General features: G+C 31.0%; 3 protein-coding genes across 4 annotated transcripts; 1 reads left to right on the top strand and 2 right to left on the bottom strand.

Moving 5' to 3' along the window:
- LOC101490905 (bifunctional TH2 protein, mitochondrial) lies at positions 1–4868 on the top strand. Of its 2 annotated transcripts, XR_189642.4 has the most exons (7): positions 1–526; positions 1107–1215; positions 1831–2121; positions 2263–2677; positions 2784–3050; positions 3822–4442; positions 4526–4868. XR_189642.4 is itself a non-coding variant. In XM_004495536.4 (6 exons), exons 1-6 carry the CDS (start codon positions 201–203, stop codon positions 4232–4234), a joined length of 1821 nt encoding a protein of 606 aa, XP_004495593.1. In that variant the 5' UTR covers positions 1–200; the 3' UTR covers positions 4235–4524. The 2 variants fall into 2 exon arrangements, 1 of the variants encoding a protein (XP_004495593.1); XM_004495536.4 differs by lacking the exon at positions 4526–4868 and having other exon boundaries at positions 3822–4524.
- A 7904-nt stretch (positions 4869–12772) lies between these two features.
- Positions 12773–17733, bottom strand: LOC101490585 (inositol phosphorylceramide glucuronosyltransferase 1-like). The gene is made up of 10 exons (XM_004495535.4): positions 17311–17733; positions 17075–17195; positions 16733–16918; positions 16449–16612; positions 15429–15536; positions 15064–15201; positions 14852–14986; positions 14290–14575; positions 14057–14180; positions 12773–13333 (listed from the first exon to the last, which is right to left on the bottom strand). The coding sequence occupies exons 1-10, from the start codon at positions 17545–17547 to the stop codon at positions 13192–13194; spliced, it is 1641 nt and encodes a 546-aa protein (XP_004495592.1). The 5' UTR covers positions 17548–17733; the 3' UTR covers positions 12773–13191.
- A 2711-nt stretch (positions 17734–20444) lies between these two features.
- LOC140920201 (uncharacterized) lies at positions 20445–27881 on the bottom strand. Its single transcript, XM_073368102.1, has 3 exons — positions 27834–27881; positions 21720–21824; positions 20445–21625 (listed from the first exon to the last, which is right to left on the bottom strand). The coding sequence occupies exons 1-3, from the start codon at positions 27879–27881 to the stop codon at positions 20684–20686; spliced, it is 1095 nt and encodes a 364-aa protein (XP_073224203.1). The 3' UTR covers positions 20445–20683.

The raw sequence follows: 27881 nt of genomic DNA, 5'->3' as shown, positions 1-27881 counted from the left end.
CACCAGTAGCACCGTCTCTTCTCTTTCTTCTTCTTCTTTCTTCTCCTCTTTCTCTCTCCTTCTCTCTCTTTCTCTGTGTACATTGTAAAAGTAACACATAAAGAAAGAAGAAGAGAGAGAGATTGAGTTAGGGAGAGAGAGAGAGAGAGAGAGAGAGAGAGATTGCGTTAGGCATCACCGTTGTGTGTTTGATTGACTTGATGCGTATGCGGTGGTTCCTCCGAAACCCTATAAAAACCCTTCCGACTTTGAATCCGAGTATCAAAATAATCCGTCGTTCTATCTCATTTGGAGGTTTCGTTCCTCACTCAAGATCGTCGGTTAGAATCCGAATCCCAATGGCAGCAATCCACAACAACAGCGAAGCTGGACTCGCGAAGCGTTTCTGGATCAAGTTCAACCGCGAATCCATCTTCGCTATGTATACTCCCTTTGTGATCTCCTTAGCGTCCGGAAACTTGAAGATCGATTCCTTTCGTCAATACATCGCTCAAGATGTTCATTTTCTTCGCGCTTTCGCTCTAGCGTGAGTGTCCTTCAATAGTATTAATTAATTAATTAATATGCTTACTTATCCCTAATCAAAGTTTTGGTTGCTGAGAAAGTTTACAAAATAAAGTAGATAGACAGACAGATAGATAAATAAATACGTTTGATTTTGATTTTTGATCTATGTAGACAACTATATTCTATATAGATATATTAGAATATTGGAATATGTTTGTTGTATTGGATGGTGGAAATGAAATGTTCTCTAGACTGAATTCATGTGATTTGAAAGTAAGTGTAAATGAACTTGTGGATTTTATAAGTGAGTGAAACTAAAATTTCATGTGTATGGAATTTTATTTTATGTCTATTTGTTTTCTTCTGTTTGTCAGTTTTTCTCAGCAACCAAAACTGGAGAGTTTGATTATTTGGTGAGATTGTATAATCATTTGATTGAGGTGAGTTTCAGTATTTAAAATCTAGAACACCGTGCAAGACTTCCCTCTTCCTTACTATCATTTTTCTGTCTTTTTTTAAGAGAGGAAGATATTATTAAAAGGTTATGGTAAGTAATATGGTTGTTTGTGTTTATTCTTTGAGTTTCTATGATTTCATAGGTATGAGTTGGCTGAAGAGTGTGCAGACGATGATGACGATAAACTTGGACTCTCTCAGTTGAGGAAGGAAGTTTTAGAGGAGCTGAAGATGCATGACTCACTGGTAGAGGTAAGACATTTTTCCTCGTAAAATTGGCCTGAAATTGGGCAATTTTTTTTAAATATTGTTCATTGTAATTCTACTACTTATGTTTGTGAATTGTGACTTGAATTATGAAGTCTTCAAGGGGAAGAAGGCAGCTGTCACAATTTCCATTTTTGAACGGGACAGGTCCAAATAATACTAAGGGGTTGCTTACTAATAGTAAAGATAAATTGTCTGCTAAATGCTGATTGGATTCCTATTACCTTGGAAAACTTGAAACATTTGTATGCATAATAGTGAAGTTTTATGTGATTGGAAATTTGGAATATGACCTTGAGGGACATCCATTCCAGGAACAGATTAAGAGTACTTATAAATTATTGTTTATTTATGAGAGGAAAGTTGGGTTTTGCTTATGCACCATTTGTTGTCGTCATTATTGTTGTTTATAGTGTTGATTCCATGTTTAGGATTAAGCCGATATTTAAAGTTTAAATGAACAAAATGTGTCTCATCTCATGCTTGCTTGCTTCATGGAATTTTCGAACAGTCAATATGTACTTTACACATGCTTGTATTTTCTCCCCCTTTTAACTCATACAGCTTATATTATTGCGATTTTATGCTAATGATGTGTAGGAATGGGGATTGGACCTTGCCAAAGAGCACAGTGTTAATACTGCAACAATTAAGTATACCAACTTCTTGTTGGCTACCGCTTCTGGGAAGATTGAAGGACTTAAAAGTTCTGGTAAACTTGCAACACCATTTGAGAAAACAAAAATTGCTGCTTATACTATAGGTGCCATGACTCCTTGCATGAGGCTTTATGCCTTTCTTGGTAAAAAGATCAAGGAACTTCTGGACTCTGACGAAAGTACTCACCCGTATAGCAAGTGGATCGACAACTATTCCTCTGATGGTTTCCAGGTTTGTCATGTTGACAGTAGAGCCATACCATATATAGCCTTTGTGGTTGCTTGGATATTATTTTGAGTCTTGGTCGAATATACATTTAATCATGGCATTCTTGTGCCCTAATTACTCAGTTATTCTTATATTTGAATTTAGGCTTCTGCTCTGCAAACTGAAGATTTGCTCGACAAACTAAGTGTCTCTTTGACCGGTGAAGAACTCGATGTCATTGAAAAGCTTTATTACCAGGCAATAAAGCTTGAAATAGACTTCTTTACTGCTCAACCACTTTTTCAGCCAACTATAGCACCCTTGACTAAAGGACATAACCCTGCAGAAGATCATCTTGTGATTTTTTCTGATTTTGATTTAACATGCACTGTTGTTGATTCATCTGCCATCTTGGCAGAAATTGCTATAGTGACGGCACCAAAATCTGATCAGAATCAGACTGAAGATCAAATAACTCGAATGTCGTCTTCTGACCTCAGGAATACCTGGGGTTTTCTATCTAAACAATATACAGAGGAGTATGAGCAATGTATAGAAAGCATTATGCCTGCCAATAGATGTATGATGATTTTCTGTATTCTCTCTCATATGGTCTTAACTTCTCTAGATAGAATATGTGTTTTGTAAGATTTCGTTGATTTGCTTTGTTCTTGTATGATTTTCAGTGGAAGATTTTGATTATAAAGAACTGTCTGTGGCACTTGAGCAACTCTCAAAATTCGAGAACTCAGCAAATAATAGGGTTGTCGAGTCAGGGGTTCTCAAGGGTATAAATATAGAAGATATAAAGCGTGCTGGAGAGCGTTTGATCCTTCAAGATGGTTGCACCGACTTTTTTCGGAGAGTTGTTAAGAATGAAAATTTAAATGCCAATGTGCATGTTCTTTCATACTGCTGGTGTGGTGACCTCATTAGGTCTGCTTTTTCTTCAGGTGCATATTCCTTACCTTGAGCTGTGATTTATTTCTCTTTGATGATACTAGTATTATAAATGTTTATTTTCAACTTTAGCTTGTGGAATCAAATAATAGGACACCTCATTCTGAATCAATATCAAGTGTGACCATTTCACACTTCGGAGTCATCCTAGTCTTGGCGGTTCTATAAAAACCCTGTTTGGGACTTGTGTTGTTGGTCAACATGTGTCTCCTTTCACTTCGGAGCTTTTCATATGATGTTTTTTTATAGTTCTGGTAGGAACAAGGCAGCTAATTCTTATGTGACCGTACTACAAGTTTTTAGAAATCTTAAATTTGCAAGGGGTAGAATCTTTTTAAGTTGTTTCTACTCTGCCCATGGTTTTCATTAGCTTGCTTCTTTCTTTGCTGCTTTGTTATTTCTCAACTTTCAAAGATTTAATTAAGACGACATTTCAACTTTTATCATGTTATTTGTGAGTTATATGTTTCTATATATGTTGGAGTTTTGGACCTGACAAAGCACAACTTTTGTATTCAAATGGTTTATGCAAATAAATTGAATCACCAGGAGTTCTTCATTCTTGTTTGTCTTGCCCTTTTTGAGTGCTTGGAGCCTTGGACCATATCCATGATTTTCTGTAAATAATTGTTCCCTTGATTCCTAGCATAAATTGTTTTGGCCAATCCTTCACCATCAAGTTGATGGAAATTGATAATTGATGATAATTTAGTTTCTGTTTCTAAATTTTGTCTCATAAATTTATGTTTCTAAATTTTGGCCAGCTGATTTAAATGAGATGAATGTTCATGCCAATGAGTTCACTTATGAGGGATCTGTTTCCACCGGTGACATTGTGAAGAGGGTGGAGTCTCCTATTGACAAAGTCCAAGCTTTTCGTAATTTATTGAAAGATTGTAATGATGACAAGAAGAAGTTAACCATTTACATTGGAGACTCGGTGGGTGATTTACTTTGTCTACTTGAAGCAGATGTCGGAATTGTGGTTGGTTCAAGTTCAAGTCTTAGGACAGTTGGGATGCAATTTGGTATTTCATTTGTCCCTTTGTTTTCTGGCTTGGTTAAGAAACAGAAAGAATTCAGTGAAGAAAGCTCTTCCAATTGGAAGGGTTTATCTGGCATTCTTTACACAGTCTCTAGTTGGGCTGAAGTGCATGCTTTTGTTTTGGGTTGCTAGTGTTATTTTGTGTCTCGTGCACCCAAATTCATGCTAGGCTAAAAGAAAGAAACATATATATATATAGTGCAATACAAATACACAAGCAAGCAGGTGGCTAATTTTATAAGTGGCCACAGATTTTCTGCTGTCTCTCTTATTTCTCTTTCAGGATGTTGCAATTCAGAGACATGGTGACATTCTGATTAATGGATATGCTGTAACCAGGGTATCTACGATCTCCTAGTGTTTCTTTGATGTATATGTTTGCTCATAATTATTGATATCATCTTTCCGATTAAATCTTATCAGGAATGAGAAATTTCAGACAGCAATCTTTCATATGCTTGTTAGATCAAGACACAATTCAGACTTTGAAGTGTTGTACTGGTATTTAGTAGGCTACTGCCGTTCCATAATTTTAAGGATTCGGCAGAGAGATCCTGTGTATTTTCGGTTGACTCCTTGATTTAGGAATGCATATTCATAAATGTTCATCTTTATTTTGGGACACTTTTCATTTTTTTAAATAACTTGGCAGCTTTATTCTAGATTAATGGTTCTGATCTATTCCAGTAGATTATAGGAGATTTATAGTCATGTAAAGTTTAATAGCGGCTGAGGCACTTTGATGTTTATTCTAAACTCTTTTTCAGATCCTTAGTACTTTAAGAAGTCATTCCTGATAAATTGTAGACTTGGTAAAGAAAATAAAAGGGTTGAAATACTTGGTATAGACGAATGATAGAATAAGGAAACAAAATCTACTATAATAGTCATTAGTACTGTTAAAAATTAGAAGGGTTTTTATTCTTAAAAAAAGCTTTATTTTATTTTATGATGTTTTAATAGCTAGTTGATCTGTAAATCCCTTCAAATTTTAGCTGATAATTAATTATAAGCCTTACGAAAAACTTACAGCTTATTATATGGACATCTTGTTTAATATCTTGCATATTACAATTTATCCAAATAAGAAATCGGATTAAGTACATTTTAAAAGTTATTACGACATTGAGTAAGGAAATAACACAATTATTTACATAGATAAGGTCAATGACAATAAAGATGTTTTATTAAAATAAAAGACAATAAAGATACGTGCACAGCCCATTTATATAATTCAGCAAATCATGTTACTTTCTACCCAGTATAATTTTTATGGCAAACTTTTCACTCTGTTTTTCTCCTCGTAGATTTTTTGTCTCTCTTTTCATATAAATAGTTGAGTTTTCTTCGTACTAAACATGGCGTGTTATTCTATGTGGAAGATTATTTTCTTCTTCCATACAAAATAGCCCCTCTCTCTTAAAATACACAACATCATTATAGTTATGATGAGAATGATTCAAACCAGAGCTTTTGGTAAAATAAATGAACAAGCTATTAACCCATAACTTGATTTGTTGTTTACGATTATTGATTGATTACATTAAAATAGAAACTAGGAAAGTTGTTCGTGTTATTATTATTGGAAATCAAGTGGTTTATTTGAGCTCCTCTTATTTTAAAATCTTTGTGGATGTAACATGGGTTGTTATCCGTACAGGTTGTTTTAAATTCTTTTAGGTATGTAATTAATTTAATATTTACACGTGTTGAGTGCTCAATAATTCAGTTGAATGACACACAAATCCTCTTCCGAGGAAGGTCAATATTTTTTACAAAAAAAATGATAAAACGTCTGTGCCAAAGCATACTTTTTAGTGTAATTTCTCAGATTAGTTAATTAATTTCTACCACAATTCTGGTTAATGTCTCTATTTAAATTGAAAACAATCCATTATGATCCCAACTGAGCACTAATTCTATATTATAGTAGTCTTCATAAGGTGATTTGTGATCAAATAGAGTAACTAATTTCATATTTATTTAAAAATTTAGTAAATTATGATGGATTTTTTTTTTCTCTCTTATAAAAAATATATGGGCATTTCCAAAATTTTCATCCATAGTAACTTATTCCGGTAGAATAAAATGGTCATTGATAAATAAAATTATATTAATATTCTTAAATATTTAACTCAACTGAAAAATGTTCATATTGTTAGATGGTATATATGTTTGAGTTCGAATCCAAAACCTCTTAATTGTATGAATTTTTTATGATAATTATACAATTTCATTTATAAAAAGAAAAAAGAAATTACATTAATTAAAGAATATTTTATGATAAAATCATTAAATAATATGAAAGGAAGTTATAATTGCGACATAAAATGATAAGTAGAATGAATATTATTTTGCTTATAATCGAGAATCGAGACCAGATCAACTATCTTGCAAAGTTCTTATGGTCTAGAAGTAATGTTGTATAGTATACGGCCAAAACATGCATCATTCATTAGCACTTAGCACATAATGCAAAACACGAAAAAACTGTTAAATTATTTTTTGCTTAGGATACAAGACTAGCTTGAGGGAAATGGAGTGCTTTAAACTCTTTCTTCTATCTAACAAAGGAAAAAAAATCGTAATGCAACTTTGACTGAAAATTATGGCTGGTCAATTGTGGAAATTCTTTGTTTCCTGACCTACTACATGATAAATGGTTGAGTAAGATAGAAGAAACTGAAAAGCATCTATCAAAATCATGGCCAGAATCCTCTACAACAACATCAAATCCTGCTTTCATGTTCATACTTTTTATAAAGTCTTACTTTCTCATGAAATAGAAAACCACTTCACTTGACAAGGATTATTGTGTGGTTGTCCAAATTTCATTCTTTTTATTAAGGTCCATAAAAAGTACTTTATAAATTAGACTTAAACAAATATTTAATATGCGAATTAATTTTACGTTCACGTTCAATACAAATTTACTATTTTATCATTTCATACATACAATTTCAAAATATTCTTACAAGAATTAAACAGTGCGATAAAACAAACAATAAACTTTAAACTAAATTTAACTCAATTTTTAAAATTTAAACTAAATACTTCTATTAAAATTTAACTAGTTTACATCGATAATACTTATCATTTAAACTCTTTAATTTATACTTTGAATTTGTGAGGGGATTATGAAAATTCAGTACATTTTTGAAAAATATAAATACATATATACTAATAAAATGAAATTTAGTTTGGTCATACCCTGACAAAAGAGCTGTGAGTGAGGTCCACCATGTTACAAATGAAACCCCTTGGTCCAAACAAATTGAATCATTCACCATCATTAATAATTTTTTTCTCCTGTCAGATTCCCACTAGTAGTTTATAAGATAGAATATTCCTTCACTGTTAGAATATTAGTATATGTAAAAAATCCCATACATATGGAGAAGTACATACATAATCTACATAATCTGTTCAATAATTATACCGCCGGTGTTAAATATAAGAGAAAATTAAACCAATAAAAATTTATATATTTAATTTAAATTTTAAATTAAATACAATAATATTTGTTGATTCTGAGTTTTTCTTATATTTAAAATCGGAAGAAATTAAATATTATGAAATGGCATTTGAGTATTGTTTAACATACAAATTACTTTTCTTTTTTTAAACATAAAATAAAAGTCCTTTGCTTCATCCATCTCTGCCTTATATACTTACTTAGGTCTCAAAGATATATCTCCCAACCATCATATCCTTTCTTATTTCTTCTTCAAATTAGTGCAGCAGAAAAGGAAGATGATGAGGTTGAAGTTGAAGTATTTGGCTATGAAGATGTTGTTGGAGCCATGGCCAAATAAATGATGGCACAAGAATTATACATATATATGCCTTCTAGGCAAGTCTGATGCTTGGCTTTTCATCTCTGTTTGTTGGTTTAGTTTTTGTGAGAATCAAATCAAATAAGGCATGGGAATTTATTATTTTCTAGCTAGTATATTATATAATATATATCATATTATAAGATATGATAATTAAGTTGTCTAGTTCACTATGTCTTTGAAACAGCACTTCTCCCTTTTCCTTTTCCTTTTCCTTTTCCTGTTTGACTGTATGATGATGATATATAAATTTATGTAGCCTTCTCTGTTTGCTATGCCATAGCTGCATTTAATTACTACTTGTATGAATCAGAATCAGTTTTTTTTTCTTTCTGTTCTTAATTTACTGTATTCAATATTCATCATATATATTAGAAAATTAACAACAGCAACAATTTATTGTTAGTTGAGTCAAAAAAAAAAATTATCGTTTAGTAAATTAATTAAGAAAAGATGGTACTGTGTTCTGGATAGAATAAAATCATGTGATCCTTTCTGGAATGGATTTACAATATTATTAATTAAAAGTATTAATAGCTTATGACATATTGCAGTATACGTGAAAGAGTGACATAAAAAGTATTAATAGCTTAAGACAATATTATTATTTAAAAGTATTAATAGCTTATGACAGTATTACTAATTTAAAGTATAAATAGTTAGTTGAATTTGTGAAGAATTATTAATGAGAGTTATTCATTTTATATGTCATTTCTCATTTATAATTTTTGTTCAATAAATAAATTAAATTATTCAGAAATATATTTTTTTTTTTTTTTGCAAAAAAAGTTCTATTTTATTCACTTATTTCCTAAAATTGTGATATTGCCTTATTATAGTTTGGTTGGATACCATGCATTCCAATGATAGATATTATTGAGACAGCATAAAATTTGTCAATTAGGAAACAAAATAATGTTTCAAATAGTTTTCTTTTTTTACTAAAAAATTGACATTCATTAAATTAATTTGGTATAATACGATGTTAGAGAAGAACATAAATTCGAAGTCGTTAAGACCAAAAATAAGGAATCTATGAACAAATATATAAGATCTAATTTAGTAGCAGAAAACGGTAAAATGGATCTAAATGTGATAAATTAAAGTTTGTAGAATAGTCATGCATATGGAAGTGATAAATGCATACATAGATTGAATATATAATGAATTTAATTTAATTTGTGAATCTTAACCAAATCAACACCATAATAAAACACAAAATCAAACAACATCATATCATTACAATGAACAAAACAACTTTATGTTCGGACAACGAATTCACACACAAATTTTGATGAATTTGATATTGTTGAAGTTAAAAATATAAGTTTATTTAAATGTTTGATTTATGAATTTGATGAATATATGAATTTTTTAGGTTTTATTCGAAGATAATGATGATGAATTTTTTGAGTTTGTCTAAAAATGAATAATATTGTTGATATTTTATGACATAAAAATTAAATTGTTACTTAAAATTAAATAAATAGTTAAATCGAAGAAATAAAAAATAAATAACTAAATTATTATATAAAATCAAATTAAGAAATTAAGAAAGTGCAAAAGGTATTTTGTCATAATTTTAATTAGGAGAATTATTTTAATTAGTTTCCTAATGATTCTTTTTACTCGTGAGTGACCATTATATTACTTGACTAAGTTTGATTGTGGCGGGGAAATGTTAATTAGGAAAGGTGATAATTTTGAAGCATAAAAGCCAAATTAAGGACATAGATCTGTAGTTCTCTCCAATAGCTTAGTAGTTGTTATCTGCAACACTTTAATTGAGGATAAGCATGATAATTCCATGATCGGTTCTACCATCCATTTGTCCATTATCTAATTCATTAATTACTAAAATTAAGGCTAATTAAATTTGGGTTAGAGTCCAAGTGTCCCACCTGGTGGAAAGTGATGTGCACCAACAAATATTAATAATAACCTGACTAGTCAATAAACTAACTTTTATTGGTTTATGAGTCATCCAAGGGAAATAAAGACAGACATCATGACGATTAATTTGTTTGATTCGAACAAGGAGAATTTAATCAACACTAAATTATTGAATAAATTGAAGTTTTACATTAAATAGAAATCAAATTTATATCTCACTTTAAAAACCAATTTTTTAAATTTGGGGCAGTTTGATAAAAAAGGATTGGATTAGATATAATATAAAATCCTAATTTGGGATAAGAGTTTAATTATTATAAAGGGAGATCATCTATTTGGAAAAGAAAAAAAGATATTTATCACTTTACAAACAAGTTTTGTAATTATAAGTGAGACTCTGTACGAATAAAAATCCACAAGAATATAATGGCAATTTCAGCTTCCAACATTGTGATCAATGACTGTTTTTCTAACCTTTTGATATTTTCCATTATTTTGTTTTGACTTCAAGTGGCAAACATAAGAAATTTTTAGTGATTAAAAGCTTGAATTGCCATGCTTGTAATGGATGCATACATAAGAAGTTTATTTGCAATTAATTTACTAATTCATTTCAAAATAAATATAATATAGTGCAAAAATTAAATAAACTTATGAGCATGTATATGAACATTAAAAACATGGTTGGAATACCGTGAGAGATAATCGTAAAATGATTATTAGTATCATCGTTATTAATAATAATTTATCTTTTTTCAATTTAAAATAAAAAATGTGTTGATAGTCTTTCGACGACAATCTTAAATATTCTCGGAACATCTTGAAAAAAGAGATGAAATTGTTGGTTTGTAGTTATTTCTCAACTTAAACTCTTTATACACTAAACATTCTTTAGACGAAGAATGTGATATATATTGGAGTTCATAATCTTTATATAGAGTGATAGTTAATTAAATTCTCATTATTCTAAAAGAGATCAATAATTACATCCATTTGTTTACGTGATATTTGAAAATAAATTTGATATAACTAAAAATCACAATATTTAGTGATTTACAAAAGATTAGACAGAAGAGATTCAAGTTTTCAATTTGTTGAAAGTCACGATGTGATTCTTTCAATTTTTATTAAGCCATTTAGATCATTGACTGCACTAACAATATTAATTACTGCCTTAGTCGGCTCTATATATAATAAGACCTTGCAGATTAAATTACTACAGTTAAAAATTTAGTTGTAATATTAAATTTATTGGAAATTTAAATTATTTTACTATTTATTTTTAAAGAAAAAGGATTAATGTATGTTTTTATTATAATATTTATTAAAGATTGTAAAAAAAACTGTATTATAATTAGAAATATGTTAGTAAAAGAAAATTAATATAAAATAAAAAAAAATATTATAAAAAAGACAAAAAAAGGCATTAAAAGAGTCTTATACATTTCTCTTTTCCGTTAATAACTATGAATTACTGATTGCAGTGAATACTGGTCGTCATATTTCTACCAAGTAAGCAAAATGTTATTTTTCCTTGGATACTACCTATTTTTGCCAAGCATAGACTTTTGCTTCATTTTATTTTCTATAGGGTGCCAAGAAATTCTTAGCGCATAAAAAGACATTTTATCACGTTTTTTAACACAAAAAATGGTAACTCTCAGTCTCATACCGCATAAAATACAAAAGACATGGGCCAAAAGGAAAAAAAGTATACTGAAAGATACCAATCAGCTTTCTTTGTTGAAAAAAGCAAAGTTGAAAAGAAAGGAAATGACAAAAGATGAACTTTATATCGCTTTCAATTTTATATTGTCCAAGATATATGGATTGGATATGATGGATATATAAAAATAGAAAACAAAGGTACCTAAACCCAAAGCCTTTAATAAAAATATTTGGAGATATTAGACTATATATGAAGTTCGAAGTTTTATCTAAATTTCTCAGTTATGAATGTAAATTTCAAGTAATGTTTAATATTTTGTAAAAAAAAATTGGCTTTTAAGTTTAAACCATGGTGCACACTTTACCACTTCAACTTTCTCCATAAGCTTCAATAGAAGCTCATTGTATTCTTTCATAACTTTTGGTTATTGTTTTTGTGCTGTTATCAATCAATCAATTTTGATCATAAGTTAATCCTCATTTTTCAATATTTGATTTCTATTTTCAGCAACACCAACACTTTTAAGAACAAATAAATTAGATGTTTCATCACACCATAGAAGATATGAACGATTGTCTTTCTAAAATACAATAACTCAAATCGTAAATGAAAAAAGATACTAAAACAAATGGTAGAAACTATAATAATGAAAGAATCAACACAAATTAATTTAAATTTTTTTGAGTAAAAACCCTCAAACAAAACATAAATAGAACAACTCAAGTAATTAAAAGGACAACCAAAGAATGACTGATATGAATTTGTATTTATCCTTGAAATCCTTATTACAATTTTCTTCGATACATGATTCATTAAACCATAAATACATGATTCATTAAACCATAAATTACTTATAGTACATTACCCTTTCATAGTTGAAGTAAATTGAGAGCCACCACTTATCCTATCATATTGTTTTTACAAATATAGTATAATTTATAGAAAATGAACAGAGATGAAAAAAGACATCAATGGAGGAAGGCAAGAAAATTAGAGAAGAAGACTTCTCAATAATGTGTTGTATAAAAGTATAATTTATTGCAATTTAGTCTCAATATTATTGTCCATTAGCTAATATACACGACAATTTTTCAAATTTAAACAATGTCAAATAAATTAACAAGATTTGATTATGTAACAACTAACGTGCAAACTCACCCGTCTTTAACAATGTTATTTAACTGAAATTAACGGATGAGCTAACTTGATTAACAGTAAAAGAAATCATGGACTATTTTGGAATTATGACTAAGTTGATACAAATCAACAAAGTTAGAGACAAAATTGAGTATTTACTCATTATCATCAAATATCATCAAAACTAATAATAATGTCGTAATGTAAACTCAAAATTACAATATGGGTGCTAGCCAAAAATAATAATATTACATTTGCCACTAAATTAATGCTACATGTTAGTTGAATACAGTAACAACCACCTCCAAGTCTCTAAATAAGAGATAAGTTAGATGAATTAAATATTGACTGAAGTTTTCTTCATCCTGATATCATGCTTTGTTGGTCGTCAATCATTGCTTATCCAGTCAAAGCCCGGATCAAATACAAGGGTTGTGTATGAAACCTTAACCGAATACTTAAATGGATCAATGATGCATATTTTAGTGAAAATAAATGTAAATAGAACAATAATGTATCATAGTTAACACCAATTGAAAAAGAAAAGCAAAAAATCAGCATGAGAAACAGAAGTTCCCATTGCGTGCAACATCCCTCTCTCCAAGGCCTTTTAGAAATGATCGCATAGCTAGATGTTCAGAGGCGTATGTCATGAAGGATGTTAAAATTATGCTCCCAACAATCATCAAACCTAACCTGTTTGAAATAAAACGAAATCATAACTGTAAATTTGAATAGAAGATTTGAAGCTTATATGAGCATGCAAGCATATGTGGCCTCCCATGTGAGTGTTTAATGTCAGATGGAGGAGTAAATCATAATCATTAGATCATAACTACAAAAAGAAATATAATTAAACCAACTTCAAGCTGAATGCATAAAAATCAACATAAGATTATTTAGACATGTTCTATTCCATTTCCATTTCACGCAGAATTAGCACCTGTTTTCCATGCGCTGTAAGTGAACAACAAAAAACTACAGTAGAAGACAGGCAGAAAAAACCTCCTGATACAATTATGTTGCTCTTTCCAGAAATACATACTCTCTGTTCGGTATTTCCTTTACTATTTCCTCCTTCTCCCTTAAAAGATACAAAAGCAAAGCTATGAAAGCCCTAACTGTTTGCAGCTGAATGTGGTTCCAGATCCCATTTCTCATCAGATGCATGTGATTACAACACAAAAAATAATAAAGGCTTACCAGGGATCATAGCTTTTATATATTTGAAATTCAATAATTGACTAAAGCCAATGATAACAAAAACATACTGGAAATTGGGAGTTATTTCTAAACCAAAAAGATGAAAACTGAAATTTTACCTAAAATAAATATGAAGTCTTTAAGAAGACAAATTGTGATGCCAGCTGTGCATGTTTCAATATGATATCTACACTAATAACTCTTAATGAAAATTACCGTAGAAACAAAGCGGTTATTCCAAAAAGGCAAGGTAAAGATGGAGCAATAATGGCCAAGAAGGCCATCCCTAATCCATAGAACCATGTAGCAGCATCACAAGATGATATCTGACGCTGGTGGCCTGTGAAAACAGATGACATAAAATTAATGAATAAAAAAAAAGTATCTTGAGGATACAGTTAAATGAAAAACACATCGCCTAAAATAAACTCTACTTCTAGGGAACATACGTTTTCCTGAATCGTCATCAGAAGATTCAGGTTGAGACAATGAGGAAGAAGTTCGTGATGCCGTGATTCTTCCCCAATGATAAATCAAATTGAGATAACCTCCAAATAATATAAAGAAGATTATGAAAGCCCATTCATAGAACAAAAGCAAACCAGTCCATGGAGTCACTTGCCGTGGTACTATCACAAGAGTTAGTCCAAGAGACACCACTGCAGCCATAAAACAGACACAAACAGAAACACCACCCAAACATGTAGGCACCTTGTACTGAGTACCATTTAAGAGCTGTTTGATATCATAAAGAATACTTTTAGCATATTAAAAATCTATAAGCATGTGTGGTATACACAACCAACCACAGGAACTGCATTCTCTGATGTGAGGCCATTGCATGACTCAGTTATATGATGAAAACGATATACAGTGTTGAGTTTAGGAATTTTGGGTGCCACTCTATGTTGAGGATTGTGTCCATCTCCTTTGTCAAATGAACTGGTTGTGCAAGCCTCACATAAGAGAATTCAAATCCCAAAACTAGAAGTTAAAGAATCAAAAACTGACCTGATGGGTGGAACTGATTGTAGAAGTAGAAATGCCAGTATAAGAAAGTGGACCACCTGATTTAACCCTATAATAAAGGTGTCTGACATGATCACACAGTGAGCTCCTACAACAGGAACCAAAGTACCCTTGATTCTACAGAAAATACAATATTATGAGACTTATGTGAATTCTTAATTCTTTTAGAATAATATTAGCCCACGGTAGCTGACCTTTAGAGATGAGCGATAACAGCAGAAGAGTACAGCAGAAAGTGGTAGCAGAAAAAGAAACTTCACGAGAAAATCATCATTAGGATTTTGGCCCCCTCTGGTTCCAGGAAGGGATTCCGGCAACTGGTCCCTTACATTCTACAGCACCAACAACATAAGAAACAAATAAAGTCAAGCTACAATACTTTGTCATAAACATCAACTTGACTTAATTCTTTGTCAAAAACATCAACTTGTCTTAATTCTTTGTCAAAAACATCAACTTGTTGACATGAGTACTTAAACAGTATAGACTTCTATAAAATTTGCACAACACAAATTCTTCTGAGATATTTCAAAAATAGGACAATAAGTTGCTCAAATACCTGCCAAACATCAACAGGTTTCAAAAGCCATGATGTCCACCAGTCCCAAGGCTTAAGAGGGCCTAGCGTATAATGAATCACACGGAGTTCGCTCTCATCTACCATCCACTGTGGATAAGTCAGCATACATATTAAACAATTGAACTGGAACACTCCGGAATATTAAATGCATATGTTTAGTATGTATAAAGAGTGTATGAACTATGAAATCTTATTGCAGCTAACTCAGGCTATGACAAAAAGAGATAGATTCAGAGTTTCTCAATTCTTATTGAAATCATGTTCAATTGTTCATCTATCTCTCACCGCTCTAAAAGTCAGAAAAAACGTTTTGAACCAGTTGGCAAAGGTTTCTAACCATGTATGCTAAAGCGAAAGTTTCTAGCATGAAATAAAGCAAGATGAAAATGTTGAGAAAAAATTGTTCTGCACGACACCTTTCCCAATCTATATTGCCAGATAAAAATGTGCTGATTCTAACTGTTATAATTGTCACGTTGCCAGCAGTAAAATTTGAATCCCATACCAGCACTAAAGAATTCGTTTAGGCCTTATCATAATTAACATCGCCATAATGCCATATCTGGTAAATAGCTGCTTCAGCCCTTACTCCAGTTTCTACCATAAGCTAACCAAAACAAAATAAAACCATCTGAACACAAATGAATATCCTTATCATTTTGGTGGTGGCAGTTTCTCCCCTAGTCATTGTCGAAAAATATTTATTTTTCTTTCTTTAACCTATACAAAAGGCTTTAGTTGTTAAACCGGTCCCATCATAACTGTAACATTAGTTAGTTAAACGTCAAGAAAGCAAAAATGCAGGACTCCTACACACAAGTCAGACAATATAATAAGGCAACTTGATTTAACAGGCATCCATCAACTCAAGACTCAAATAAGAAGATCAGGCATAAGTTCAAAAGAGAAGAAACAGAAGGGGGATGTATCAATCAAGGATTGCCCCTAGTAGTTACTTAAAAGGAAAGAACCATTCTCTTATTACCTATATTCCAGTACCTTGTTAGCCAGCATGTAAAGACCAACATCTGCATTATAAAGCGTAGAAAGTCGCTCCATTTCAGGAACTGGTCTAGAATCCAATATATCCGGACTCAAATCAGGCTCAAAAACATGTGCATTGGGAAATCCAGAGTAATATGAATTGAGGAACCCCTGATCCCCTGTGAAAGCAGGAAAATAGCCAATTGTTCTCAAATCAATCAGGTTAAAATAAAGGAAATTCATATTTGTATAAATGAAAAACAACATCCCCCAATAGTAGTATGCAAAAATCACGGTACCTCCAGTGTAAGATGGCAGAGTTTTGACTTTGCTCAGCATGTCATTAAAAAGGGTCGTAGATGGTTGCACCACCATGACTCCTGAATTTAACCTCTCAGAATGCTTCAAGTTAGCACAGAATTTCCCGCACTTAAAAAGCTCTTCAATATTTCTAACCACAATAGTGTCGGCATCAAGGTATACAACTGCATGTATACAATCATCGATATCCAATTAATAAATCAAACTGTAAATTCAAGAAGTTACATTCCCATTTAAAAATCAACAACCTAAATTAAAATTTTATGAGTGACTGTGTTCTTCATAACATAACTTGTATAACAAGAAACAAAAAAAAGTACCTTTCTTGTAATCAGTCATGTTAAATATTTTGAGCTTGGTATAAACACCCCAAAATCTCTTTGGACGCACTTGATTAGGATTTTCCAATAAACTAATTTTCTCAACTATCCACCCATCAGCCTACACTTAGATAAATAAATTCATAAACCTTAATAACCAAAATTAATTAAGTAGCGAAGGTTAATTAATAATGCTGAGGAAAAAATAAAAAATAAAAAAGAATGAAATATGGAACCTCGAGGAGGTTATTGGCGTAATCAGAGACACCATCTGAAACTAAAACAACCATATCCTTATTGGATCGAGTGTCACGAATGGATTTGCCAAGAACCCTAACGCCTAACAAAAATTCATCTCCGTATAAGAGACTCGCGTATGCCACGTCGGTTCTCTTTGATTCAGATCCAAAACCACATTTCGAATTTACTGACAGTATGAAAATTGTTATGAACCATAATAAGCATTGTTGCATTGTAAGTTAAGTTTCAGAAAATTGGATTGAAAGGGTTTTGAAATTTCACAGTAGTTAGTTCCTGAACTGAACGTAGAATGGAACCTATCTCTCTCTCTCTCTCTCTCTCTCTGTCTTTCTGAATTGTGATCGTGTGTAGCGAGGCTTACGGGATAAACCCACGCACTCTTCCACTCTGATGTCAAAACTTCAAAACCATCCAAATTTTAATAAATTATTATTATTATTATTTATTTATGCCTTTACAATTTCAAAAAAGTCTTTATTATTAGACATTTTTTAATATTTAATTAAATATAACCCAGCATATCTATTTTCGTTTCTTCACTTTTTATTCTTTCACACATCACATTTTTGTTTCTCTTATGCCCTTCTCTATGTTCGTTTGAAATTTAGTTAAGGATAGATAGGTGCTGTGGAAATGAGTGTATGTTGCCTTTACTGAGTGTTACAGGACTGAGATTGCTATCACCTCTAGCCTCTAGGAGTAGTTTCTCGTTGCTAAGCCCCTTCTTCTCATTACCCTCTAAATTTCATATCTGAAAATTTATGATGAGGAACAATAAATTCAGGTTGAAGATCAATATAGTTGGATTTTTGTTATTATTTAATTGATTTACATATTATATCATTAGTTTTAGATTTTTTAATTAAATTTTAAATAAATTTATGAAATCATTTTTAAATTTAAAAATTTCAAAAATTGCTAGTCATCGTCAATGATATGGTCAGCTTGTGAAACACCTCAATATTTTTTATTTAAAAATTTAATAAGAACTTTTAAAAAAACTTTTATGAAATTGCAAGAATATAAATAAATAATAATAATTTGTAGCGATTAAAATTAAAACTACTCATAATTGCAAAGACTAAAAACATATTTAAACAAAATTTTAACGATAATAGATGATAGTTTTCAAAAATAGTAATTATCTTTATTGATAAGATGATGATTTTAATTAATGTTAATTAAGATATACATATTTATTTTTTCTTATATTTATCAAATCAATATCATTTAAATCATTATATCAATTATATAAATGAAACTAATCATTAACATCCATTTTTAAAATTCGACAATTTGTGATGATTAGAGTTATAAATTTCTTTCTAAAGATTTATAGTAGATGTTGTCTATATTATAATTTGCTTACAAAAATATGAATTTGATTAGAAAGTAAAGTGCGATGTTGTAGATAAATTATTGTGAATATATCATAACAAATCACGAGTTTACTAAAATTACAATTCTTAATATTTACACTTTACATTTTACCAAAGTGGTGATGGTGGCCCCGTACATTTTAATATTTTTTATTTTTATCTTTTTAGTTAAATGTGTTTAATCTTTACAAAATTAAAAAAATTTAAGTTTAATATTTAATTTTTGTTTAATCTCTATTTTGATTTTATATGGACTTTTTTAAGAAGTAAGTATCATATTTTGACAATAAACTTTTTAAAATAGAGACTAAAAACAAATATAAAAATTATTATAGATTAAAAAAATGACAATTTTTTTATAATAATTAAAAATAAAATTTTATAAAAATTAAACTTTATTTTATCTTTTTTTAATTATCAAAATTACACTTTCTATTTATTAAGAGTTTAATTTTAAAAATTAAAATATAATTCTAAAATATTTACGACTAACCCTACAATTTACTTATTTGGAGGATTCAAATTCTACTCCATATCAATTTTGTTGGGAGGAGTAAGAATAAGGTAGCACACGAATTGGCTAGGCTTACTCCACAAAGGCCCAATTTTGTTTGGTTCAACACCCCTTTAAAAAAATTATTGGCTTTTGACATGGTTTAATAAAGTTTATTGTCTTAAAAAAAATCTAAAAGTATTGTATTGGAAGTTTTCTTTTAAAAGTTTAAAAAATTTTAAGGTAAATTTTTTATTTTTTATAAGTTAAAGTAAATTAAAATAAAAGAAAAATAACCAAAGTATGAGAGGCGTAAACCTAACTATAAAACAGGAAATAAAAAGAGAAAAACCTAAAAAATAAGCAAAATCTCCATTAAAGGATATTGGGAATTTCAGTTCTAGAGTATTATAAACATTAGTATATTCTACTTTTCCAATTTTTTTTAGTGGTTGTGGATCACTAACTTGTGGATCATTGATTTATAATAATTAGCACTACAAGAAAACAAGCCATTTGTGAAGGCTTTTACCCTCACAAATGGCTATAATCAGCCACAAATGTGACATTTGTGAGGGTTTTTGGCAGCCACAAAGAAGCTGGTCACAAAATTTTGTGAGGGCTTTTGCAGCCACAAAGTGCTAGAAACAGATTGACATTTGTGAGGGCTTTTGCAGCCACAAAAGACAGCTGTTTGTGAGGTTGTGAGGGCTTAGGCCGCCACAAAGGACAGACTGATTCTGAAATCAACGTTTGTGAGGGCCCAGGCCGCCACAAACTCTCTCCTTTGTGACGGCTTAGGCCGCCACAAATGACATCCCGTTTAAAGTATTTTGTGACGGCTTAGGCCGCCACAAATGACATCCCGTTTAAAAAAAACATTTTGTGAGGGCTTAGGCCGCCACAAAGTATTACGTATATTAAAAAATTAATTTTTTTAAATTCAAAATTAATTCTGTATTATAATTTTATATATAATAAATTAATATAAATTTAAAATTTATATTTAAATTGTAATTAAATTAAAATTATAATTAAATTTAAAATATAATTAAATTTAAAATATAATATCATTATAAAATAAATTTAATATATAATAAACTAATCTGAATATAATTAAAAATTAAAATTAAATTTAAAATAAAATATTTAAATTATAATTATAATTAAAGATTAATTTAAATTACAAATAAAAAAAATTAAAATTAAAATTAAATTAAAATTTAAATAAAATTAAATATTAAAATAAAAATAAATATTATATATAAAAATATAATATTAATAATAATTAAATTAATTACCACAAAATCAAATAAAACATGCATTCCAAAATTAACAAATAATGTCTTACATACCCAAAATTTATAAATAATGTCTTACAAACGCAAAATTAAACACACAATAATTAACTAAGACAACATAATTAATATGTGTTCATACAACCCAAAAATAAATTATGAAATTATTCAGATGACATCAATCCTCATAATAATTCCTCTGATCAGCTCCACTCACACCATCATTATTTCCTGCCATGCCCGACGAAAGAAGTCCCTCAAAAGTATTATGAATTTGTGTTGGAGGAGACATCATGGTTTGAAATTGAATTTCATCTTCAATGGCACCACCACTAGTCGAATGAGGAGCCCTAGCTGGTTGAGGTTGATTTAAATCTGGTCTGATCAACCCAGCTGTTGGCATAGTTGGTCGGTATGCAGTTTGATGATCTGGTTGAGGTTGAGGAATTTGATGTGAAGAGGACGGAACATACGGATAATTATGAAAATATTGTTGTTGTTGAAACATTGGCGGCTGCTGCTGTACTTGCTGGAAGGCAGAGTTCGGAGGATCCTGGTGTTGCTGTTGGAAATTTGGAGGCGGTTGCTGCTGCTGGGAGTATTGAGAGTAATTTTGTTGCTGCTGGAATAGTGGTTGTTGAGGCAAGTATTGAGGCCGAGGCGGGAACTGCTGATGAAACACAGGAGGAAATGAAAATTGTTGTTGTTGAAATTGTTGTTGTTGCTGCTGAAACTGCTGCTGCTGCTCTTGAAACTTTTGTTTCCACTCCTCATTCAATTTATCAATTGCGGCTTGTATCAGCTGTTGTGTCTTTTCTTCTTGCTCACTTGCCCATTGCTTCTTTAACTGGTCAAGATCATTATCTATCGACGGACGATGAGATCGATCCGTACTAGCATAAGAAGAAGACGTCTCAGTCTGAATATAGCCGGTTGGACCTTTCTTAAAGGTTGATGATAAACTACCGGCACCCAGCACACGCCCTTTGTACTTGCCACCACTGATGTGCATAAAACTTGCGGTCTCATATTGTTTCCGCTGCACTGGACCAGCTCGCTGAGCAGGAGGAAGAGTAGCTTGATGATCATCCCATTCTTTCATGATTTGTTGAAGTTGTTCCTATATTAAAAATAAAAAAATAAAATAGTTAATAATTAATATATAATAATTTATAGGTCTAATTAATATATAACAATTAATATATAATAATTACCTGAATATTTTTTGATAATTCATCAGTATACTCATTTGTTTCAGGATTAACATGAAGATAGCGATGTATCTCAGCCTGAGTGACCTCCCTTCCAAGTTGCTTTTCCTAAAATATTAAATTAATGTCAAGTTTATAAGTTGGTGAAATGTGATGATTAATTGAATATAAATTAATAGATATATATTATAAATAATAATAAATTACCATATAATATTTAATTTCTCCAGCAGACATGGAACCTCCCTTATGAGTACTGGTACCCCTCTCAGATGCTCTATTAGTCTTTGCTTTTTCTCTCTTCTGTTTGTAAGCATCTGTGTTCCATTTCCTCCACAAAGCAGTCCAAACATTTTCACCAATCCAATTAGGCCGTTTTTCCTCCCCCTTATTACGTGCGTAAGCCAACATAGATGAGAGACGCTTTGAAAAGCGATGGTCAAATGAAGCCAAAACTGCGGCATCATGCTCTCTTTTCCAAGTGCATTTGGTCTGTTGTTTGTTGAAATTTAAAAAATATTAAAAATATAATTAGTAATTCAGTAAATTAATCAAATGTATAAATAAATAGTAATTAAATAAATTAATCTAATGACTTACTTTGAAACAATGTAAAAACTGATCAACTTCCCTAATTTGAGGTGTCTTATCCTCTTTTATCTCACCCCAAGACAACCATGGTTTTTTATATTTCTCTTGTATGACTTCAGCAATTGCCTTTGCAGATGATTTAAAAGGAAGATATCTTCAAAGTTTATATGCAAATTAAATATAAAAATAAATTAATAAAATTAATAATGTATTTACATTGCAATAATAATGAAATATTTAATCAATCATAGTTTACATACCCATCTCCTTCTGGAATGATGACAATGCGGTTGTAGCAATCAACACATCCGGGATCCATTATTTCGTCTAAGGTATAAGGCTCTACTGGGACCTCCGGATATAGAGGAATAGCTCCACCACTAGTACCAATGGACGGCATCGGCATGAGAGATGGGTCATTAACAACACGTTTAGCAACTTTTTTCTTACCACGTGATGTTTTGGATATTCCTCGTATTGCCGCCGTTCCTGTTCCTCCCGATCCATCCGAACCTCCTGATCCTCCTACTCCCGACACTGAAGCCATGTCTATATATATATATATCCATATCCATACATATATATAATATAATATATGTGTGTATACAATTAACATAAGATTAATTAATAATGAAATATACATAAATAAATTATAACACTGACATAAATAAAGAAATATATATAAAATATAAAAATATATATATAAGGTGTCGTTCATTTCAATTACAATATATAATATTATAGATATAGAAACACACATATATATATAATTAATTAATTGTCTTCGTCTTCGTCTTCGTCATCATCGTCGTCGTCATTTGATGAGTGAATTAAGTCATTGCCTTCATCATTCTCTAATTCATCTATTTCTTGTTCATCAACTTCTTCTCCAATGTGTGACTCATGACAAAGTTGACTAATAGTCTCATCTCCAATCACATGATCCAAATTTGACATTTCATCCATTTGAAATGCAACTTCTTCATTTTGACCTGCTTCAACTTCTTCGATTCCACTCGTTGGTCTTGTTTTGATTGCAGCACACCAACCTTGTTTGCTTCTGACAGTTGATGGATAAGGAACATAATAGACTTGTCTTACATTATGGGCCAGGGCAAATGGATCAAACCGTGGATATTTTTTGCTCATACGAATGTCTACAGTATTGGATATCAAATTTATTTTAGTTCCTCTGCTAGATGGATCAAACCACTTACAGTAAAACAACACCACTTTTTTCGCATAATCTAGGAACGTGTAGTCAATTTCGTAAATATGCTCAATTATGCCATAGAAATCTTCTACTACACCACTATCAGAGACACTTTTCATACAAACTCCACTATTAATTGTTTCTTTTCCTTCAGTCCAAGATTCAGTGTGAAATTTGTATCCATTGACGTAATAGGTGTGCCATTCTTTGAAACTTCTACTCGGGCCCATAGATAAGTGCCTTAAGTGGATGTTGATAGGAGTTTGTTCTTCGAGATGCACTTGTTGTTGAAACCATAATGGGAAATTTGAATGTATATCATCAGATGATTGTCCCGTATTTAAAAATGCCCTGATCGATGACCATATATATGGTGAATATCAATTTAATCATATAATTAAATATAATTAATATGAAGAGAAATTTGAAACGTACTCAATGTATGGTTTAACTTCGGTGCAGTTAATCAAAACGTGAACATGTGCCGCATTAAATACTTTGTCGCTTGGCCAGAAAATCGGAAAATCCCTACCAGCATGATGACCAGACAAGCAAAAAACTGATAAAGCATGTGGATGACGTATAACACTATCAGTAGCGTTTCTTCCGTTAACTGGTGACAACGTTTCGTTGTTGAAATAATGAGAACAAAAGTGTGTTGTTTCACGGTGAAGGTAAGATGAACAAATTGAGCCCTCAACTCTAGCTTTGTTTTTCACCGACCGTTTTGAATAACCCATGAACCTATAATATACAAAGAGATGTACAATAAGCTCCATGTATATATAAGTTGAAGTATATTGAAAATCAAGTATATGTATATATATATCACCTTTCAAATGGATACATCCATCTATACTGAACTGGTCCACCAAGCCTAGCTTCACTTGCAAGATGCACTGAGAGATGCTCCATGGAATCAAAAAACCCAGGAGGAAATACTTTCTCCAACTTACATAGAATGATCGGAATGTCATTTTCCATCTTGATGAGATCTTTATCATAGAGTGTTGAAGAACACAAATTCTTGAAATATTGACTCACTTCAATAAGTGGGTTCAATACATGTGTCGGTAAAGCACTAAAGGCAATAGGAAGTAAACACTCTAAAAATATATGACAATCATGACTTTTCATCCCATGCATCCTCCCATTTTCCACATCAGCACATCTTGCCAAATTAGAACAATAACCGTCAGGCGTCTTCAGCTCTTTGATCCAACGATAAACAGATTTGGCTTCATCAGTAGATAAAGTGTAATTCGCACGAGGTTTTAGGGTCTTGCCGTTTTGTTCCACCAACAACAAATCTGGTCGTCTGCAATATATACCTATGTCTTTTCTGGCTTTGTCATTATCTTTTGTTTTTCCTTTCACATTCATCACAGTATTAAATATGTTGTCAAAGAAATTTTTCTCAATATGCATTACATCGAGATTATGTCTCAAAAGATTATCTTTCCAATACGGTAGATCCCAAAAAATACATCTTTTTGTCCAATTGTGCCATTGTCCATAACCTTGTGGTTTACAGGCCACACCATTAACAACATGTACCTTTGGCATATCTTTTACTTTATTCCAAACTTGTTCTGATGTCAACTTAAGCGGTGGTCCTAGACTTTCTGCATAGCCCTTCATAAATGCAGCTTTGTTCCTTCTAAATGCATGATCAGCAGGTAAAAACCTACGATGCGAGTCAAACCACGATGCTTTCCCGCCAAATTTTAAAGTAAATGCTTTTGTATCTTCCATACAAATAGGACAAGCTAATTTACCATGGGTGCCCCATCCTGACAACATCCCATAAGCGGGGAAATCATTAATGGTCCACATCAATGCAGCTCTCATCATAAAATTTTCTCTCCGAGCAATATCATATGTCAAGACACCATTCCACAACCTCTTCAAATCGTCAATCAAAGGTTGTAAAAAAATATCAATACCAGTTGTAGGATTAGAAGGACCTGGTATCACAGCAGCTAAGAACATATAAGGTTTAGACATACACATATTAGGAGGAAGATTGTAAGGAGTAACAATAACCGGCCAACAAGAATAAGGAGTAGACGATGCTTGTATGTACGACGTAAATCCATCTGAGGATAATCCAAGTCTTACATTGCGTGGATCTGACGCAAAATCAGGATGCATTTGATCAAAGTGTTTCCATGCCTGACCATCAGACGGATGTCGCAACTCGCTTGAATTTCTTCTATTCTCATAATGCCACGTCATATTTCCTGCAGTTTGTATTGATGCAAACAATCTCTGCAATCTTGATACAATAGGTAGGTAAAACATTGCTTTCCTTGGAATTGATTTTCCCCTACTTACCCTAGAGTTATTCCTTTGGTGATACCTTGGTTGTTGACAAAATTTGCATTCAACTAAGTTAGCATCATTCATACCAAATTCATTGTCATAATACAACATGCAACCTTTAACACAACAATCAATCCTCTTGACACCTAATCCTAACTTTGACACTAACCGTTTCGCATCATAATAACTTTGCGGCAAACCATCTCTAACAGGTGTTGCATCTAGCATCATTTTAGTCATGAAATCCAAAGCTAAATCAGGAACATGAAATTGAGACTTTAGACCTAATAGTCTAATACACATTGATAACTTTGAGTTTGAAGAACCTTCAAACAACGGTTTATTTGTCTCTTTCAAAAGACCATAAAATCTCTGAGCTTCTTCATTGGGAAGTCCATCGGTATCGTCATATTGATCTTCATTGAATGACAAATTAACCCCAACAGCATCCGAGATCATATCATTCATCGCCTCAAAGTGTTGATAGTTATAATAATCTATACCTAACATGGTAGTACTACTTGAAGGACCTGTGTTATAATTCTCCATAGATGTACTAGTATTAGGCGCCGCTGGAGACTCTTCTCCATGATTAGTCCAAATCCAGTAGTTAGGCATAAATCCATCTGCATACAAATGCACTCTTATTTCATCTTCACTTTTAAACCGTCTACATCGACATAAACAACATGGACATCTCATTCCCCCTTCATCTTGGACAATTTGTTGCACTCTCGCAAAATTCAGAAAGTCTTCAACCTTGTTAGCAAAACGTTGTTTAAGACCCTTTCTTCCAGGAAAATTCCTATCGTACATCCAACTACGGTATAAATCCATATATATATATATATATATATATATATATATCTGTGTGTGTGTGTGTGTGTGTGTGTATATATATATGTATATGTTTATTCTAAAAATTAAATAAATATATAAATTATGTGCATATATATTTATATATATATCGATGTTTTATATATTAATTGCTTTATTTTTCAAAAGCATTATATATAAATTTTGACATATTTATATGTCAATTAGGGGAGCATGCATCTGCACACAATATAATATATTATTACCAATACAATAAATATATATAAACCGAAATAAAATTATATATATATATCAATACAATATAATATATTATTATCAATACAATACAATAATATATAATATATTATTATCAATATAATATATATATCAATACAATAAATTATATATATCAATACAATAAATATATATAAACCTATATAAAATTTTAAATGATGTTTTTTTAAAAATCAAGACTAATAATCAAGACTTATTTATAACAAAAAATAATAATATCATCAATTTTAATAATGTTTTTTTAAATAATAATTATATTAAAACTAATATATTTTAACCGTGGTTTGAAACTTTAATTTATCATATATTAATATGTAAACAACATCATTTCTATTTTTTTAAAAATAAATTTATAAAACTAATCTAAATATAAATATTACTAATCTATATTTTAAAAATAATATATATATTTACTAATCTAAATTTAAAATATATAAAATACTAACTTGATGCCGAGTAGCGTCTGACTTCAAGCTTTCACTCACGTACGATATGCTTGCAAGTCTTCGAAATAATTAACAAGCACTGTAAAAATAAAAATCAATAACATTAATTAGTTATATCAAATTAAAAAATAAAATTATAAAACTACATATATAATATAATTATACTTACCAAATTTAAATGAAGCTTAAGAGTAATTTTGTGTAGAGAGAAGGAGGAGAGAATGGTTAGAATGAGGTTGTAGAGAGAAGTTGGATGTGAAAAAATGAAGGAGGAGGGGAGAAAAATATATATAGATTCAGGTTGAGCATTTGTGGCGGCTAAAGCAGCCACAATGCCAACGGATATATTGATATTTGTGGCGGCCTGGGCGGCCAGAAAAGCCAACGGCTATAATGCCATTTGTGGCGGCTTTTGCCGCCAGTAATTCTAACGGTAAAATGCTTTGTGACGGCCTTTTCCGCCAGTAATTGGGCCTCCAT

Source organism: Cicer arietinum, chromosome 4 (genome assembly GCF_000331145.2).
Source record: "Cicer arietinum cultivar CDC Frontier isolate Library 1 chromosome 4, Cicar.CDCFrontier_v2.0, whole genome shotgun sequence".
Taxonomy (NCBI): domain Eukaryota; kingdom Viridiplantae; phylum Streptophyta; class Magnoliopsida; order Fabales; family Fabaceae; genus Cicer; species Cicer arietinum.
This window is presented reverse-complemented; position numbering and strand designations above follow the sequence as displayed.